The sequence below is a fragment of the Herpailurus yagouaroundi genome, unplaced genomic scaffold (genome assembly GCF_014898765.1).
Source record: "Herpailurus yagouaroundi ecotype Mexico unplaced genomic scaffold, PumYag 141, whole genome shotgun sequence".
NCBI classification, from domain to species: domain Eukaryota; kingdom Metazoa; phylum Chordata; class Mammalia; order Carnivora; family Felidae; genus Herpailurus; species Herpailurus yagouaroundi.
The window spans coordinates 46,295,728-46,315,279 of NW_024412396.1; the positions used below are offsets into that span (position 1 = coordinate 46,295,728).

A 19,552-nucleotide genomic window follows, 5' to 3' on the forward strand; every position below is an offset into this window, starting at 1 on the left:
TACGTTTAAAAGTATTCTAAAGTTCCACATTTTTACAACCCCCCCAACAATTTATGTTTTTGATGTCACAGTTTACACCTTTTTTATCTTGTTTATCCCTTAATTAGTTACAGTTGACCCTTAAGCAACAAGGGGGTATGAGGTATCAATCCCCTGTACAGTAAAAAATCTGTGTATAACTGTTCACTTTCCCAAAATATAACTATTAATAGCCTACTGTTGACTGGATGCCTTACCAATAACATAGTCGTTTGCAAATATTTTGTATGTATTATATACTGTATTCTTACAATAAAATTAAAGAAAATATTGAAAACTATAAGAGAAGGTACATTTACGGTACTGTACTGTAAGTCCACCTTGTCTGCTTACATGATTAATCATTGGTCAGTACCTACACCAACTTTGTCTCATGATACAAAACACTGTAGATGTCACACGTATTACTAACACTAGACAGCAAAAGTGAAAAGGAATGCATATTTATTTACAAGGATAATATTTATGCACTGATGATGAAGCAGCAGCAATATGATTGCTCTATGGTAGCCTAGTGGAATTGATACGATAGCCTAGCGTATACACTAATGAATGAATTGCTATAAAAGTTTTATGGCATAAAGTATTAGTCATATGTATAGCATAGTTTTAGAAACATGGTTACGTTAAAAAAAAAACAAAACACTTAACCTCCAATAGACTGATACACAGTTTTCTCCCAATTACGAGTGAGAGGAATACTTTATGGTAATGTAATTCTTTGAAAGCAAAATACAAAACAGGAAGAAAACTGAAACGTTACTACTTTTATATTAAATATCACTCACCTTATGCCTATGTAAGGACAAGCTGTTCACTCCCATACGAGACTGGCACATTGCACGATGACTATTTCAACCATGACGATGATGACACGCAGGTACCTCCTACAGTTCTTGCTGTACAGTTACTAGATTTTCACATGAAAACACTTACATACACAATAGGTAAGTTTATTAGTTGTATGGCCTGATGATTACTTACTATTCATGAAGCGGAAGTGGATCGTCAAGGTCTTCACCCCATCTTCACACTGAGTAGGCCGAGGAGAGGGAGAAAGACGAGGGGTTAGCCATGCCGTCTCAGGGCCAGCAGAGGTGGCAACAGAAGTGGGAGAGGCAGACACGTTCCGTGTAACTCTATGGAGATACACTGCAATTTCTGACTTTTTTGCTTTTTCATTTCTCTGAATATGTTTCTATACAATAATGACCCTCCACTAGCTTTCCTTTCAGTGTCCACATCATAGGTTCTTGTTGTAAAAGAAGTCAAAAGCAGTTCTACATAACCCGAACTCTTCTGTGACAATTTGTTTTCTGGCACTGCTTCTTCTACGTCTCATTCCTCATCATCTGGCACTGGTTTGGAAATAACTCCTCTCCATCAAGTCATCTTCTATTAATTCCTCTGGTGTGGTGTCTGTTAGCTCTTGGCTTTCCCCAAGATCTACATGTTAAAACCCTTCACCTCCTGCCTTTTTTTCCCATGTCCATAGGCTCCTTCATGATTTCCTTGGTCGGTTCTGTCATCAATCCTGTGAAGTCCTGCACAACATCTGGACCGTTTTCTTGAGCAGGACGATTTCATGAATTTCATGGTGTTTTCTCTATCACGGTTCTCTTCCATAGTGTTGACAGTCCTTTTCAAAGAGTACTGTGTAATCAGTCTTAAAGGTTCTTATGACTCCATGATCTGGAGGCTGAATTAGAGATATCGTGTTTGGGGGCAAGTAAACCAACCCTTTGGTATTGAACTCGTGGGGTTCTGGGTGGCCAGGGCCATTGTCCAATATCAAAGAACTTTAAAAGGCAGTTCCTTAATGGCAAGGTACTTCCTGACTTCATGGACAAAGCATCAATGGAACCAGTCCAGAAAAACAGTCCTCATTGTCCAGGCCTTCTGGTACAACCAGAAGACTGGAAGCTGGTATTACTTCCCTTCAGGGCTCAGAGGTGAGTGAGTTTATAGATAAGGGCAGTCCTGATCCTAACCTGAACTGCACTTGCACAAAATAGTAGAGTTAGCCTATCCCTTCCTGCTGCAGACTTGTCTTCATATGGAGTAAATAATAAGTGTCCCTTATGGCATTTTATGCCAGAATAGAGATTTTGTCTGCATTAAATCCCATTCAGGCAGATATCCTTGCTCCTCAATGATTTTCTAAATGGCATCTGGGAACTTGTCTGCTGCATCTTGGTTGGTGGAACTGCTCCTCTGGTTATCTTGAGCATTTGTAAAACCAAGCCTCTTTCTAAAATTATCAAATGATCCTTTGCTGGCATTAAATTCTACAGCTTCAAATCTTTCACCTTCCTTTTGCTTTGCATTGTCACGTGATGACTATGTTTTTTTCGTGAATCCTATTAGTGTCTGCAGGAATGCCTTTCTTATCAGCAGTCCTGCACCCACATAAGAGCTGCATTTTGAATATGAGATAAAAAGATATTTCACAGAAAGTACGAGGCTTCCGTGCTTACTGGCACAGCTGCAGCATCGCCTTCATGAATCTCCTCTTCTTTTTCCACAATGGTCCTTAGGCAAGATTCATTTAGCTCAAAATGGCAGGCGGCTACAGGAGGAGACCTCAATCTATGATACATATCAAGCAATTAAACTTTTTTTGGGTAATTTCATGTCTTTCTGCTTTGGGGGAAAACTTTGAGCATCGCTAGTAGCACTTCGAATGGGTCCCATGGTGTTATTCAGGGTTCATGGTATTGCACTAAACACAATGAAAAGTATATGAGAACGGAGATCACTTTTTACTGTGATACCCAGTTTACTGGTGACAAGAACTGCTCATGCAGAGGTGATTAGCCTCACTTGCATTTTGAGTGGATATACGTTCCACACCAGGCCTCCCTGCGATAGCAACAGGAAGTAGCTACAAAATCACTGCAGTAGGATGCAGTATGTACTCTAGTTAATTTTGTGCGATTATGATTTAATACCACATCTTTGTTCATATTTCTCTTATCTGTGAGTGGTGCCATGTACTGTATGTGCAAGTTTTAATGAATTTTAACTTTTATAATAGACATATTTTATGCATTCATGACATCCTTACTTTTTTTGATATTTCTAAGCTACATGGTTTGTCTGCAAGTTTTTCAAATGGTTGCAAATCTCCAAAAATTTTTCCAAAATTTTATAGAAAAAAGTCCACATAGAACCATGTGGTTCAAACCTGTGTTGTTGAAGGGCCAACAGTAAAATAGTTACTTCTATTACTTTTGTCTTTTAACCTTCATACTAGGCTTATAAGTAATTATTTTACTACCACCTTTCCTATATGTTTACCTTTTCCAGTAAGATTTATACTTGAATGTTTTCTTGTACTAATTAGCACTCTTTTTTTTTTTTTTTCAGCTTAAAGAAGTCCCTTAAATGTTTCTTGTAAGGCCAGTCTAGTTGTGTTGAACTTAGTTTTTGTTTGTCTGGAAAACTCTTTATCTCATCTTCAATTCTGAAGGACAACTTAGTTGGGTAGAAGATTCTTGGTTGGCAGTTTTTTCTTTCAGCATTTTGAGTACATCATGCCACTCCCTTCTGGCCTGGAAAAGCTTCTGCTGAAGTCTTAATGGGGATTCACTTGTACATAACAAGTTGTTTTCCTCTTGCTGCTTTTAAGATACTCTCCTTGTCTAATTTTGGAGATTTTAATTGTAATGTGTCTTGGTGTGGGTCCCTTTACGTTCATCTTATCTGGAACTCTCTGATCTTCCTGGATCTGGATGGATGTTTCCTTCCCCAGGTTAGGGTAGTTTTCAGCCCCTTTTGCTCTCTTCTCCTCCTTGGATCCCTATAATGCAAATGTTGGTCTGTGTGATGTTGCCCTATAGGTCCCTTAAGCTATTTTCACTCTTTTTCATTCTTTTTCCTTTTTGCTGCTCTGATTGGGTGAGTTCCATTGCCTTGTCTTCGAATCCACTGATCCTTTCTTCTGCTTCATCTAATCTGCTGTTGAACCTCTTTAGTATAATTTTCAGTTCAATTATTGTATCCTGAAGCTCTGTGACTTCTATTTAATATTTTCTTGTATTTTCTTTTTGTCTTTCAACTTTGTTGAAGTTATCACTGTGTGCATCCATTCTTCTCCCAAGTTCAGTGAGCATCTTTATGACTGTTACCTTGAACTCTTTGTCAGGCAGGTTACTTAGGTCCATTTCATTAAGGACTTTTCCTATGATTTTATCTTGTTCTGTTGTTTGTTACATATTCCTCTGTTTCCTCCTTTGTCTGGACTCCTTGTGTTGGTCTATGTATAAGACAGCTGCCTCTCCCAGTCTTAAAGGAGTGGCCTCATGTGGGAGATGAACCTTACTGTTCGACCCTGCCCTAGCTCTTTCTTGTCTCTCAAACCTCTGTGATTGTCCAAAGGGCCTATTTTATTTTTAATGGATCTCAGTAGTTGGGGGTGTGCCAAGACCAGTGTCCCCAAAGGGAAGGATCTCAGCAGCTAGACTTAGACTGATTGTAAACCAGACACTCTGGCAGCAAGTATGCAAATCTAACCAGAGCCAGGCGATTTCATAGTGTCACCTTGGATGGCCAGTCATAAAAATCAGCACACTAGATGAGTGTATAAGTTCATTTCTGAGAACAGCAGGCTGGGGGAAAGCAGAGGGCAAGCACAAAGATCGCATCCGCTGGCCTCTGTGCCCTGTGAGCACCTCTGTGGGCCCCTAGCTGTGTGCCAAACCTGAAGCCTGCCCCTAGGCCAAAGCTCCAGAACAAGCAAATAAGCCTCTGTCACAGGAAGACTAGCAGTTGTTTTGGTCTGCTCTCTGTGCAGTGCCCTGCTGGTGGTAGCCTGTCAAGAACTGTCCCTCCAATTGTTTAAATCCCATAGGACCCAGGAATGCAGCCCTCCCCCCCCCCCCCCCCCCTTGCAGCCACCAGAGCCAGGTGAGCAAGGGGCATCCCCTGGGTGGCAGCCATAAAAACTGAGACTCCAGATGCATCTAAAAACCTCCTCCTGGCATGCTTGGTAAGATTTCCAGACCTTACCCAAGACCTGCTGAAGTTCAGTTTTAATACACAGGTATAGTTTTGGCATTATATTTTTACCAAACTTCCCAGCTGCTTACTATGATTGGGCAGATTTGGCTAACATTAAATTATTTTTTAGAGACTTGTATCCACTGGCTCCCTCCAGCTACCATATGAACCCAGACTTTCCATTGTTCTATCTTTCCTTGACTGTGAGGGTATTGCCTGTGGTGTCCACCAGTCATTGTCAGTTCATTCATTTGGTGAGCAGCCAAGTACTAGCTTAGGGAAAGGCAGAGTATTGATGCCAGGCACCTCCATGTTCTTGCCTTTGGTTCATAAATACCTTGTTTGCTCTGTGACCTAACTAGATCCCAATTTTATTAAAGGCCATATTCTGGCACTATGGGTTTAAATTTCTTCTTTTCCTTTCTCCTCTCTCTATCCACCTATATTCCAGGGTTCTGCACCCACGCTCCCCACTGTGACCCAGCCCAGCAGATGCCTATTATAGAACCTCTGGTCCTGCTTGTTTATTATGCCTGTCTGCCCTTATTTCACATTCTGCCTCCATTTGTACTCACCTTTCTCTTCCTTTCTTTGCTACTTCTTTGGAGCAGTGTTTTCTTTGACCCTCCTGCTTGCCTCGTTTGCTTTCTCCCTGCTCCCCTCTACAGTCCCCTTCTCGCCGATGGCAGACATCACTCAGGGATCATGCCAGCTTCTCTCAGATTCCAGCTGCTTCCTCTCCCCTATCTGGCTTCTCTTTTCTCTTCGAGGTCACCCTCCAATGAACCAGGTGACACACGAAATGACCACTTCTTACCATCTAGACTCTAGAAGAAAAAAAAAAAAAAACCTCCTGGTGGTGACCAAATAGGCCCTACCCTTTTCTCCCCTTGTGCCTCCGCATTGGTGTTCCTCTTCCCTGAATTCCATTGCTCCTGTGACAAACCCTTTGTGAAGGCGTGTCTGCATATGTCGTGTCAAAGGAGACCCTGTCTTCTAGAGGCTTCCGTTCTAAGCGACCTGGAAATCACACCCACAGTCATTGTCCAGCCAAGGAAGCCATGCCTTCTCACTTTCCTGAAAGTCAGCCAGCACCCAGTGTGCCCCCCTGTCCTGAATGGAGCAAGCCTTGTTGGGCCGATCCCTCAGCCCTTGTTTCAGTGACTGTCACTGAAATGTGTTTGGGCAACGCAGAAGCAGCAACCTCTTTTTCACGTATGGAAATTTGGGCACCAGAGAGAAAAGGGCAGAGGGGTTGTGAGTGACACACAAAATTGTTCCACCCACTTACCCTTGGTGGGAGCAGGTTTAAACAGAGCAAAGCGTTTAATATCTGGCAGTATTTGTTGATTTCCATTTACTCACAATTTTGCTAATTTTAAGCACATTAATAACTGGCAGCTGCAGTTCAGAGCAGTTCTTTATGTAATTTGAAAGGGAAAACAAGCACTAAATATACTCTGGTTTACCAGGCTATCATAATTGGTGAAACTTTTTAACTCCTTGTAAACAGGTATTTCTGGAGCCACTTAGTGATTTCAGCTGAGCTTTTAGCTCACATTGGCATGGATTTTAGTGCTGCAGTCACACTCTGCCCTGTTGAGAGCATTTACACGTCATGAGCCCAGCAGCCCTCCCCCTCTGTTCTCTGCCCTATGAACTTGAGCACTAGCAGCCTACCGGTGGCTCACTCTCTGCCCCAGGCCAGGCAGAGGTCTGTCCTTATGATGGCTTCCTATCTGTATTTTTAAAATGGTCCCCTCAGAGGCAGCTCAGGCTGTGGGACTGCCGTGATCCCAAACCAGTCCCAAGAGTAGCTCCTTGTGCCCTTGGGAAGGGGAAGAAGGCCAGCACCAATCCTAACATCCCCTTCTTGTAGGAACTCCCATCTGGATAATCAAGCACCCTCACATCATCTGATTCGGTGCTCACACTGCCCTGCAGACACATCCCCAGGGTACAGGGCCAGCGGGGTCTGGGGAGAAGTCTGTCTCTCCTGCCCCAGGGGTGCAGGGGGTCCACAGGCAGGTGGGTCAGAGTCCGGGTCCCAGTCCAGTGAGAACGACCCTACTATCCCCTGGAACAGATACCAACAAGCTTCCTGGTCTGGCTTCAAACCCCAGTTGTCTGTCAAACCACACTTCAGCATCCTAGCCTGAATCCTTGACTGAAAAAAAGCAAGACACTGGAGCCACCCTGGGCCCCACTGTAGACAGACAGCTTCCCACAAAAGCAGACATGTTGCCTGGGTGCAAAACTAACTTTTCTGTGTCTCACACTACTAGAAATGAGATAGAGGGAGGTTATTGAAAAATGAGTTAAGACTGGAAGAAGCCAGCTCCTGGTTCACATCAGCTTTAGGACAGCCCCTCGTGGCCTGCTGGATTAGAAACAGATTCCAGACAACAACTGAGTTAGAAATCTGCTGTGGTAACAGGAACTGGGTAAGACCTTGAGCGGTTCTCCTGTGGGCATGAGAAGTATCTGATCTTTCTTCTCTTCCTGTAGGAGAGTTCTCAGCCTCGGACAGCTCCCTCACTGACGTCCAGGAGACTCGAAGGCCACCCATGCCCGACCCTGGCCTGATGCCCCTGCCCGATGCTGCTGCGGATTTGGATTGGTCCAACCTGGTGGACGCTGCGAAGGCCTATGAGGGTGAGTCTGCTGCAGACCAAACAGGACAGCACAGGACCGGCAGGGCCACGCTGGGGTTTGGGCGGTGCGAGGCTCCGGTCTGTCCCTGTCCACTTGGTTTCCTCCAACACCCCGACAGCACATGGACTTGACCGGCACAGCCAGAAACAGTTGAACCCACAGTTACCGAGTACTCGGTAGGGGCACACGTTGCGTGATTTAAACAGGTGGAGCCTGCCATCTCCTCCACAGAGGAATTCACAGCATTGTGCCTCACCTGCCCATGCGTGGGGAGGGCAGGGTGTGGGGGGAATCCCAGCTGTCACTTGACTGAAGAGATCACACGTCCAGAGAGAGTCTTTCACCGCATCGTAAAGACATCATTGCAAAGTGCGTGGTTGGATGCTTGGTCCACTTGGCCGGCCCCAGTCTCGACAAATGTCAGGGACACTCCCTTTGTGCTCCTTGTTCACCTCTCCGGACTCTGGTAGCACATTTCCCGTGACTAAATAATGCTGTGTATGTGGACAAAAATTGTCAAATACCTGTTTTGAATAGACTGACTTCACTCTATGTTCGTCAATGTAAACTCTCTGGAAATACTCTTTAAAAAACGGTGATAGCAGATGAATGGTTTGGGGCTTGTCTTGCTCTTGCTTGAAGAATTGAATGTAGCTATTCAGTCAAGCTAGAGTTTTCAGGAGAAATGGATTAGGCCACAGAATTCAGAAGTCCGGCCACCATGGCAGAGTCCACAGGGCATCCATCCCCATGTTAGCTGATGGTACTTCCCCAGTACTGTCTTGATTTTAACTTTCGATTTGTTGGTCACTCTTTTATCTAAGATGGAAGTAGTTTTGAGTTTTTAACGAGAGGTTTTTCAAACTTTGATTTCGTTTTCTTGGCTCGTTTTTGGTTTGGTATATTTTGGAATACGTATGGTTGGACTTTGGCTGAAGCCAAAGGAGATAGCCAGCTATCTTGTGGAAAACATTTCTAGAAGTGCATTATATATCCTCACCCGGTGGAAAGCCTTGGTCTGGAAATTTGGCACAATGCCCGTTTCCAGGGAAACATTTCATAGAATGCTACTTTGATGAGTAATGAAAGGAGGACTACAAATCGATTCACAAGTATTTTTCAAAGAGAACTGACAACGCTACTGTCCTCTTACTGCTTCAACAGTAATTTTTTTCCTACACGGGTCAGGAGCTAGGTTTCGGAGGCCTCCGCACACACTGTTCAGATCTGACCCTTGGTGTAGGCCAGTTGTTGACGTTTGAGAGATAGGACCTAGGATATGGCTCTAACATCCTGAATGGCTTCTTCTCTCCCTTCCAGTCCAGAGAGCCTCCTTCTTTGCTGCTGCTGATGAAAACCACCGCCCCTTGAGTGCCGCGTCCAACAGTGACCAGCTGGAGGAGCAGGCGCTGGCCCAGATGAAGTCTTACAGCAGGTCGGTTACCCAGTGGTGAGGCCACCGCGCTGCACTGTGTCGCCTCCTCTAGTGACAGCAAGTGTGGGGAAGAGGAGACGGAGGCCACGTCTCCTTTGATTAGCTGCTCAAAGCTCAGCAGCACAGGGCCAGGCTCCTCATCACATTTTAGAACGCTTTGTAACTAAGTACTGTAAACATGATTAAACTGTTCTTGGTGACTTAGAATCATGAATAGTCATCATTATTTGACATTGTGATACACGTATGCCCTCGGGGCTTATCAGGTAAGGTAAGAAAAATCACTTGCCTTGTAGCCTTGAGCCTGGTTTTGGAATCTGTCCCTCTGCTCTCTGTTGGTCGTGCTCGGGAACATGGCGCTATCTTTGCAGGTCCCAGGGGGCAGCTTCAGAGCTACATTAGGTCTGGGTCACAAGGGTGGGTAAGAGAGATCAGATACAGAATGAAAGGCAAGCAATGACTGAGGCCTTGAGGGTTTTCTTAAGAGTTAGGAGCTGGGATTTTGACTTCGGTTTTAACTGTGTAGAGGCAGACTTCCATTTTCCCTCTGTTTCAAGCGGTGAGGATGTTGGATATATATGTGTCATATTATGGATATTAAAGCAGCCCATGGGCTGCCATGGTACACGCATTAAGTGCTTCTTGACACAGAATAATTTCATCAATTTGAAATCTCCCTTTAAAACCTTTTGAGGGCAGTTAAGAATCCAGGTATCTCTAAAACTTGGTCAGAAACAGACAATAGGAAAAGTGAGGTCGGCATAGGTTATCCAGACAGCCTGTGGGACCTGTTCCTGAAGACTCCTCGGAGCAAGTGTGCAAGGAAATGCCCTTCAGAAGAGAGAAGAGGAGGAATGTGTTGTTGGTCAGAAGTATAATGGAGGCCGCGTTCACTCCTATCATGGAGGTGTCTCTGGTGGGAGGGCTGCAGTTAGCTTGGCCGTTGAGAACTTTAAGGAAAAGCCCACCCAGGGTGGGGCCTCCTCCAACAGGGAGAAGTCTGAATGAACAAGTCCATCTTCCTAAGGATTATTGAGCCAACTAGTTCTTAAATCTTTGTGGAATCATAAGATGAGGGTGATGGTTGGCACTTTTCTTTTTGTTCAGTGAACAAATAAATGACGTTAAATGTGTTCTTAAAACTCAAGGCGTACACAGACACAAAATTCACTTTGCAAACCTTCGCAAGTCAAGATAGGCTGCTAAGGGTTTGAATTGGTCGTCCCCCATCTTAAAAGTTTGCAGATTCTTATCATTTCATTTGTTGCACTGTGAGTTTTTGCCTTTTGGGCTTGTAGATCTAGAATTAGGTCTAGAATTAGCCAAAGACATCAACACAGTTCGAGACTGCCTTTTCTTGATTCCAAAACTTTGGTCTGTCTGTACCTTCCCTTTTGACCTCTGCGAAGTGGTAGCCATGTGTAATCCCAGCGGAAGGCTCTAGATTCTTGGTTGTGTGACTCTGAGGTGGCGTATCTGGCTGGAACTCACCGGAACTTTCCACAGCTTGAATTCAGGTAGACAGGAGTTGGACGAAGAACAGTTGACAAGGGTCTTCAGCCCTTGCCCGGCTGTCTCATCCTCTAACGGGTTTTTTTTTTTTTTTTTTTTTTTTTGGTGCCCCACTGGCCTGGCATTGCTATAGCACTTAGGTAAATTGGGAGAAAGAAAATTGCAGGCCTTGTTTGCTCATCACAATAGCCAAGGAGACATTAAGGTTGGACTGACGAGCTTTTGAAACCTCTGGTCTTATTTTTTACGTATTTTAAGATATTTAGACAAGCTTTCAAGACAAGAGCACGATACCTTAGCTGCAGCCGGATGAGTAACCACAGACTGTTTTACGGGGAACCAGAGACCTAGCTATCCTGGTTGCCCCGAGGCAGAGCTGACATCAGCCCCTCTGCACACAGAGGAGTGGCTCTCTTCTCAAAGCCGCTGGAGAGAGCAGGGAGCACCGCACTGCTTGACGGCTGTGTCTGCCAGAAAGTGCCTCTCCCGCTGCCAGAGCCCGTTCTCACTTTCTGTCCCGTATTCTTGTGTTCTCTTGTCATGAAGTGACAGCGTCTGTAACAAAGGAAGCTAATGATTGGCTGCATTCACCCTTGTATTACCTTTTGTTAAGATTACCTTTTCCTTTTTAAAGTGAAAACGCACATTGGGTCACCGTACTGAGTAATCTGACATAAAAAAAAATACAGCGGCCTCACTAAAAAAGGGCCAAACAAACCCAGCCACAGAGGTTTCTCCTGACACCCGTCTTTTGTCTCTTGCCCCCAGCAGTAAGGATTCCTCTCCCACTCTGGCGTCCAAAGTGGACCAGCTGGAAGGTATGCTGAAGATGCTCCGGGAAGACTTGAAGAAGGTAAACACATTCTCAAAGTGCCTGGTCCGTGCAAATTGTGCTTGAACAAACGCCCTTCTTAAGTAGTGTCCGTGGACTGACCACGTGGACCGTCTGTCCCTGTTTCCTCGGGACACGTGTTCCGCGGGCCACCTGGAGCCCGGTTCCCACTGACTCACACTGCGCAAGAAGGGCCTTCGTTGTCACACGTGCAGAGCAATTGTGAAAGCCCCCGAACCCCCGCCAGCCCCACCGAGCCCTCTCTCGGCCTCCCCACTCCTCGTCTCAGGGGTCAGTAGCCCAGACCCACATGTCTTCATTGTTAATCTGGGCTTTCACACCCCTTCTTCACACAAGAAGAATTGTTGTTTTGTTGCTCGAGTGGCTTTCACTGTATTAAGCCAACAGCCACCAAACAATAGTCCAAAAGTTAAGATGGTCCTTCTTGAAGATGCTCAAGGACCCATGAATGTGTTGGCTTTCCGAAACCAACCGTGGGGAGTCTCCAGAAGACCTGTCCCCTGGTTTGAGCGAGTCTAGTACCAGGCCATGTTCACACGTTGTTAGCAGATGTTTAGGATAAAGAACAGAAGTGGGTGAAGGGTACAGACAGATCCCTGGCCACCCCTCCCAGCCCTTCTCTCCTCTCCCCTCCCTCCCAGGAAAAAGAAGACAAAGCCCACCTCCAGGCGGAGGTCCAGCACCTGCGGGAGGACAACCTGAGGCTGCAGGAGGAGTCCCAGAACGCCTCAGACAAGCTCAAGAAGTTCACCGAGTGGGTCTTCAACACCATAGACATGAGCTAGGGCAGGCTGAGGGGACAGGAGCGGGGGGCACGGGGGTGCTCTCCGGTGAGGTTTGGCAGTCCCTAGCCGTGACACCGAAAGCATTCTCTGCCTCCCCACCCCTCCTCCCCGGCCTCCTACTCCGGCCCCTCTCGGGGAGTGCACAACACGATTGCAGATCAACAATCGTTATCTGCCTTTTGTAGAAAAGAAAAACGAAAAAGTAAATAAAAATTTTAAAAAGTAAAATAAAAGTTTAACTGCTAAAATGTGAATGTCTTTATTTTTTTGCACAATATCTTTATCTGTTATGTATTTAAAAAAAAGAAAAAAAAAGTGGGCCTAGGCTGTCCTGGCCCATCTGCCTCTATTTCCATTAGCTCTGATCTATTTCAGGTAACCCAAGCTTTCCCTCCTTATCCTGACAAATGTCATTGCTCCTAATAAAAGTTTTTAAAAGTTGTTTGTTTAGGGAGGGGGATTTCCTTACCTCTGTTCCTAAAACGTCCGGGGAGGAAGGTGCTTTAAGAAAACGCCTGCCTCCCTTGAATGGCCTGTGCATGAGCTAGTGCCCTTGTCCCTATCCTAGCCGCTGTGGGCAGGTCAGGGTTACCGCCAGGTGCACCAGAGACCGGGCTCGTGCCTCGGGCCACGCCCCCTTCCTGTCCCGCATTGTGACGTAACTCCTCCCCTGCTTCCTTTCCCCAGGCAGATGGGCCCCTGTTTGTCTGGTGTGACTGAGTCCCACCAGGTTGGAGTCCGCCTCTCCACGGCTTCCTGGCCCCAAACGTTCATTGGGTTCAGAATTCCTCCAGACTAAAAACTCGTTTGCATTTTGGTCAAAAGTACAGTTTTTGTTCGAGGTGTTTAAAGATGAAAATGTGGCAAAATTGGGCTCTTTGGCGCCCTCAAAATGACCATGTTAATTAATCAATCCTCTCCAAAGCCAGATTTCACCAGTGTTTATAACTAGGGAAAGTGAATGTTAAACTGTTTCCTGCTTGCTTGTTAGGAGCAACGACTGTGATAACAGAATGGGCTTTGAAACCTGCATGTCCCAGTGTGCGATTTAAGCACGGCATTTGCTGAATCCCTTTGTGGCCGAAGGATTCCGCTGCAGAAATGACTTGATGTGCTCTTTGTCCTGTCTAGTGCTCTAGCCACTCTGGGGCCTCTGGTCATCGTTCCAAGGCTCCCAGTCCTGCAGACAGACACGCTGGGCCCACCAGTGTTGAGGAACCCAGGGAACCCCTGGTGGCCTTGTTCCCTGCCTTCATAAAATGTCACTCAGCTGACACCCGGGTCCCTTCAGTGGCAACTCTGATCTAGGGAAAGTTCCGCAACGTAGTGTCCTCTGTGTGGAAGCTCCCTACCCCAAGTGATCTCGGCTCCTTCCTCCAACCCTGACAGGAATGGGATGGGTTTTCTCTCTTCTCTCCCCACCCCCTCCACCAGACTTTTATGCTACAGTTTCATTCATGATTGTGATTTTTTTCAAGGGATTTTTTTTTTTTTTTTCCTGGTGACATTTCCATCACGGAAAATAGGAAGATTTCGGAGTGCTTTGTAAAGATCTCAATTGTCTGTCTCTTTCTCTCTTTGACTTGTATGAAGGAGATTGTTACATTGCCTGATAATCTCTTTGTGAATGAGAAATACTGCTAACATCCAAGCATTCTGAAGTCTTGCTTATCCTGAGTTTTTATTTTGTCTTTCATTTGTTTGGGAACTTGGGGCAAGCTATTTATTAGAGTTTTGCAACAGAGTTCTTGTTTGAAGCCTTTAAAGACTACTTGTAAAATTCAAACAATAAAATTCATTTTAAATGCTCTTTTAAAACGCTTTGGTATTATTGCTTGAGGTTTTCGCATTTCAAAGACCACCCAGTAACCCGTTGACCCTCCTTGCAACCAGTGTTTTCATCAGGCTCCCTTAACACTAAAGGATGATTCTTCCAAGTTTCTGCCCCTCTTAGAATGTTAATAACCTTTTTTATTCTCTGTTCCTCGTTAGAGAATTCCTGATTTGGCTTCGCTGCTTATAATTTAATATTTGCAGAGCACTTTCTAAGTAGTTCCTTCTTCATTATCCATGTGTGGATTTTCCATGACAACACTGTCATTCCCCGAGACCAGCACATGTTTGGACGGCCTCGACCACACCACCCAAATCTGTGTTAGATGTTGTGTGCTCCGGGAATACAAATGCCTGTTAATATCAGGCTGTACAAAATATAATTAGGAAAGTTAATCTGCTGAAAAAATCATAATGCATTCCAAAGCCGGATGGAACCAAATTTCTAAAAGCTACCACATCACTGTTCCTCTCCAGTGGTGCAGCTAATTGAGAACTGACAGGGTTCCTTCCTTTCATTTGGTTCAACAATTCTACAATTTCTAGAATTACAAGTCAGGGTAAGACTGGATGCCCCCAGACACTCTGATTCGCAAGCTAAAAGGGTCTGTTTAGACCATGATTCTTACCTGATGGGAAGGGCGTGGACGTGGGTTGAGAGTCCCCAGGAGAAGGTGCCATTAGCCCGCGTTGAGGGAGGGTCTTCGTGCATGAGCTGACTGGCGGGGCCATTTGGTTGCGCTTCCTGTCTGCTGCCTGTGATCAACAGATGGGGTGGGGTTGGATTACTAACTCCTCAGACGGGGATACAACCGATAGTCCAAGGGCAAAGGAAATCGACCCAGTGTGCTTCGGCCATTTCTCTGTAGTTAAATGCAGAACGAGAACGAACCGTAGTCTCACCGTAGATTCCTGTCAGCAGCTTTGTGGTGCCACTTCCCCAGCGTGACCAAAGTTGACGTGAAAAGTGCAAGATGGCATACCTGGGCCAGAAACCCATGGCCAGTGAAGACCTAGGCGCTGTTCACCACGAACTCTGCTACTCTAAAAGAATGATCCCACGGGAATGTTGGATACCTCTCTGTGTGTGAATTACGCCACTAACGACCTATCCGTAAGGAGTTGTCACACGCTGACAAACATTTGACTTCGACTGGGACGCGAGTCCCATCCACTACACCGCAGCTGTGTCTGTAGGTAAGTTAACCTCATCTCTGAGTCTGGGTTCCTCATCTGGCAAAATAGTAACCATGTGATGTAGTTTGAAGGATTAAATGGAACCACCTATTAAATAAAGCCATTGACTGGCAAATTTGAAGACACAACCTGTCTTCCATCTCCAGTATGTTAAGGCTGTGATGTTGTTTTTCTGGGAGAGTATCCTGACGTGTTAATAGCAGGGTGGGATGGAAGAACCAGGATGAGCTTCCCCCCACTCAGTTTCCTAGCAGGCGCTTTCAACCCTTTGCCGTGTCTCTTAGAATGGCGATTCTCGAATTTGAGCTTCCATCAGAATCACCTGGAGGTTTTTGTTAAAACACAGGTCACAGGGCAGCATCCCCAGGATCCATGAGTTAGCAGGTCTGGGGTGGGTACTCAGTGGTGTATTTTCTCCAAGTTCCCGGGTGATGATTTAAAAGCAGGCCTTTCAAAGAATAGGGGTAACAGGTGGACATCCGTATCCATTAATAATTAAAAGAAACAGATGCTACAGTATAAGGCTCTTACGCCATATACCTGAGTGTTCTTTTGATATGTTAGCCAACCACAGAGCACTTTGCAGGGGAAACAGGCTTAAACTATAGCTCAAGAGAGTTTAAAGACCATTTTTTAAATTAAAACTTAGTAAGTTAAGGGGCGCCTGGGTGGCTTGGTCGGTTATGTGTCTGACTTCAGCCCAAGTCACGATCTCACGGTCCGTGAGTTCGAGCCCCGCGTCGGGCTCTGTGCTGACAGCTCAGAGCCTGGAGCCTGTTTCCGATTCTGTGTCTCCCTCTCTCTCTGCCCCTCCCCTGTTCATGTTCTGTCTCTGTCTCAAAAATAAACGTTAAAAAAAAAAATTTTTTTTTTTTTTAAATAAAAGTAAGTTGCATGAATCGTTCTGCCATTTGACTTTTAAATCCCTGTGTTAACTGGATGGTACAGGAGTGCCCTTATGCCCATTAAGGGGATGGAACTAGTTACCAGGTCAGCAAGGAGTGAACTTGGTCACCTTGGGGCGACTGGCAATTCGGATGGCAGTGCTACCTAGGAGAACAAGGCAGGGGAGAGCCAGGGAAGGGTACTGGGTCAGGCCCACAGTGTGGGGCCACACGAGAATACAAAACCTGGGAGATGTGGTTCCAGCTGGGAGTGCTGGCTTCCACTCGCTGACTTCCAAATTCAGCCCCGCCTGCTTACCCCGATCTCTGAGAACCTACCCAACCTCAAAGTTCTCAAGCGAGTTTTCGACTGCCCTCATACCTGCCCCACCTGTTAAGAAACCTTTACCTAAATCCTCACGCCGCAGACCAGCCCATTTTCTCCAGTTCTGCCCGGAAAGGGGGGGGAAGGGTTGCTTAGGCTCCATACCCTTTAGATAAGCTGTAGCTCGGAGACTCGAAGAGCCTGGCGGTCCTTCCAGAGATGATCATTGCAACCTTGCTTGTACTGGCTCCTGCGCTGACCCTTCTTCGTGCTCCTTCCCACAGATGTCCTGCCTCTCCCTGGGTTTCCCTCCGCACCCGGTCAGACTTGCCCTCCGGGCCCTCCAGCCTTGCAAATGCAGCATTTCCTCCTGTCTTGCCTTCATGCGCCCCCGAGAGCTTTCACCTTCCCTTCCCTTCTACGCCTTCCCTTTCACCTTCCCTTCCCTTCTCCTTAACTCCCCTTTGGCCAAGCCTGCCTTCAGTCCTGTGAGTGTGCAGAGCTCACATTTCCTTCCACTGCTGAACTCTAAATGAGCACCTCTCGCTCTGCTCCCTTACCCCTCCTTTGCCAGGCACAGCCCCGCCTTTAAACAAATGCAGCTCGTTTCATCCTTCTCTTTGGACCTCTTGTGACCCATTGTCAACCTGAATGATCTCCCAAACAAAAGAACCTAAAGCTTTGGGTACCTTACTCTGCACCTTTAGACAAATGCTTTCCTTAAGGCATCTTGTCATATGTTCCGGGGATGCATCTATGATTCCTTTTCCTTAACCAAAGCGCTGTGTTATTTTAAATGAGCCTGTCTCCCTACGCGGTTTTTTTGGGTTATACATTTGTTAGCACACCCCCAGATCTCTAATGATCCCACCCAACCACACCTCTCCTATGCATTTCTGTAATTTAGCCTGTAAGAAAAGCATCACAAAAGGTTATCCACCGATAAAATCCAGGCTTCTTTGCAAAAGCGTAGATGGTTTGGGAGGGTGTGGGCTCTCCAGGTCAACACGGACACCTCCATCCCCTATAGCCTTCCACACTCCCAGCTCACTGTCCACATTTATGTAACTGGCCCAGTAGATAGGCATTTAAGTTGCAGTCTCCTGGATCCTATTGCCAAACCCAAGAGAGCCATATCCTTAACCAGCCCCAGCCCCCATCATACACACACACACTCCTATCACACCCCACCCTCACCTTCCTGGGAGCAAAGACTCTTAGAAAAGACATTTAAAGGAGTTCTATTCAAGTTCCAATAGCAAACTAGGAGTGACTAACACAGGTGCCTGGAGGTGGCCTTTCAGTCACCTATCTTAGTGGGGAGGTAGGACAGAGTTGTAACTTGACCTAGTAATTATTCTAAAGAGCTTAAGGGTATTTGAAAAGCGTTACTTTTTGTAGGCTGCTTAAATGTTGTTCTGCAATCTGAAAACAATGAATATGCTCAGCAGACTTTGGTTTTAGTTGGTACAAAGATAAACTCGCCCAACATAGGTACCTTTCAAATCAATGTGGCTATAGCCTATTGCAACATGCTCTGTAAATGCAGTCTAGCTTAACACTAAAGATTCCAGCTGGAGTAGAAGCGAGGACGTCATTTACAGGCACTGGGGATAGACAATTCTACCTCCAAAAAGAAAAGATCTGGTGCAGGGTAGGAGGGGTCGGGGGTACGGAGTTACTGACCACCAGTTTTAAGTATTTGACATGTCATTGTATGAAGGAGAAACCACCAACCAGCCTTGATGTCTGTAGTCCTAGAGGCAAAGATGGAACCAATGGATGCCTGTTGTAGGAAACAGATTTTGTCTCTGAGATAGCTGATCAGTGGTGACTGGGTGGCTTCCTGGGCTGGAAGCCAAGAATTAGGAGTTAGAGTAGGAACCACTTTGTGAAGATGCCATCCCTTCATCTTTTCTAGTGGACTCTTGCCTTCTTTAAATCAACTTGGATGGGGCGCCTGGGTGGCGCAGTCGGTTAAGCGTCCGACTTCAGCCAGGTCACGATCTCGCGCTCCGTGAGTTCGAGCCCCGCGTGAGGCTCTGGGCTGATGGCTCGGAGCCTGGAGCCTGTTTCCGATTCTGTGTCTCCCTCTCTCTCTGCCCCTCCCCCGTTCATGCTCTGTCTCTCTCTGTCCCAAAAATAAATAAAAACGTTGAAAAAAAATTAAAAAATAAATAAATAAATAAATAAATCAACTTGGAGTCATGAGCCACAGACTCGGGATGGAAGGAGACCATCCTCTCAAGATAGGCAGTTCTCCCTCCCAGCCCTGATGGGGTTGAGTCTCCTTTTCGTCGTCCAGCCACCTGAGCGTGAGCACATCCGGTGAGGGGGAACTCACTACTTCCTGGGGCAACACACTGTACCTTTCTGTGTCCCTTTTCAGTCACTCCAGTTATTTAGGGAAAATCCATTTCCCTTTAATTTTTGTAACTACTCCCAGTCCCCACCATTTCAAATTACACAAACATGAATTTCTCTCCCCCAGTAGTAACCACCAGTATTTTGGAAAACATCAAGTGTTCTCAGTTATTATTCCCTTGGGACAAAAACTCCCTACTCTCTCAACTTTTCCTCCTGAGTCATGGACTCCAGCCCCTTTCCCACAATAATATAATCACATGTAACATGAATTAAGGACACAAATGCTCCGTGTGCATTAGCCCATTGAGTACTCACAATGGCCCTGTGAGGTAGGGCTAGGATTGTCCCTATTCTACCAAACAAGACTGAGGCCTAGAGAGGTCAAATCATTTATTATACTAGAATAGCTGGCGAGTGGTAGAACCAAGATTCAGATCCACACTTCGGATTCCAGAGCCAATATTCATTTAATCTGTATTTTCTCAGTCCTGGTCCAGAGGACTCCTGGTCCTCTGGGGCCTATGCTTGGTCGCATAGATCCTTGCTGAAGGGACCTAGCCAGTGAGCATCATGGTCACCGGTCATAAATGGGGTGGGGCTGGGGGCCATCGAAAACAAGTAAAAGTGTATCTAAAGGCCAGAAGATTAGAGGAAACTACCTCTATG

At 45.9% G+C, this 19,552-nt stretch overlaps 1 protein-coding gene and 1 long non-coding RNA gene across 10 annotated transcripts in view; one reads left to right on the plus strand and one right to left on the minus strand.

Annotated features, from left to right (window-relative positions):
- Positions 1-14,101, plus strand: part of SIPA1L1 (signal induced proliferation associated 1 like 1) — a 365,218-nt gene extending 351,117 nt beyond the window's left edge. For 7 of the 9 annotated variants that reach the window (XM_040477574.1, XM_040477573.1, XM_040477570.1 and 4 more), the window contains 4 exons: positions 7,549-7,695; positions 9,016-9,130; positions 11,411-11,495; positions 12,137-14,101. In XM_040477574.1, the coding sequence (XP_040333508.1) occupies positions 7,549-7,695; positions 9,016-9,130; positions 11,411-11,495; positions 12,137-12,280 (491 nt within the window). In that variant the 3' untranslated portion in view covers positions 12,281-14,101. The remainder of the gene's footprint in view (positions 1-7,548; positions 7,696-9,015; positions 9,131-11,410; positions 11,496-12,136) is intronic. The other 2 variants (XM_040477576.1, XM_040477578.1) reach the window with 1 other exon arrangement.
- On the minus strand, positions 977-5,722 carry LOC121032001 (uncharacterized). Its single transcript, XR_005791033.1, has 2 exons — positions 5,616-5,722; positions 977-1,072 (listed from the first exon to the last, which is right to left on the minus strand). It is a non-coding gene; the product is annotated as an uncharacterized LOC121032001 (long non-coding RNA).
- Positions 14,102-19,552: the final 5,451 nt, after the last annotated feature.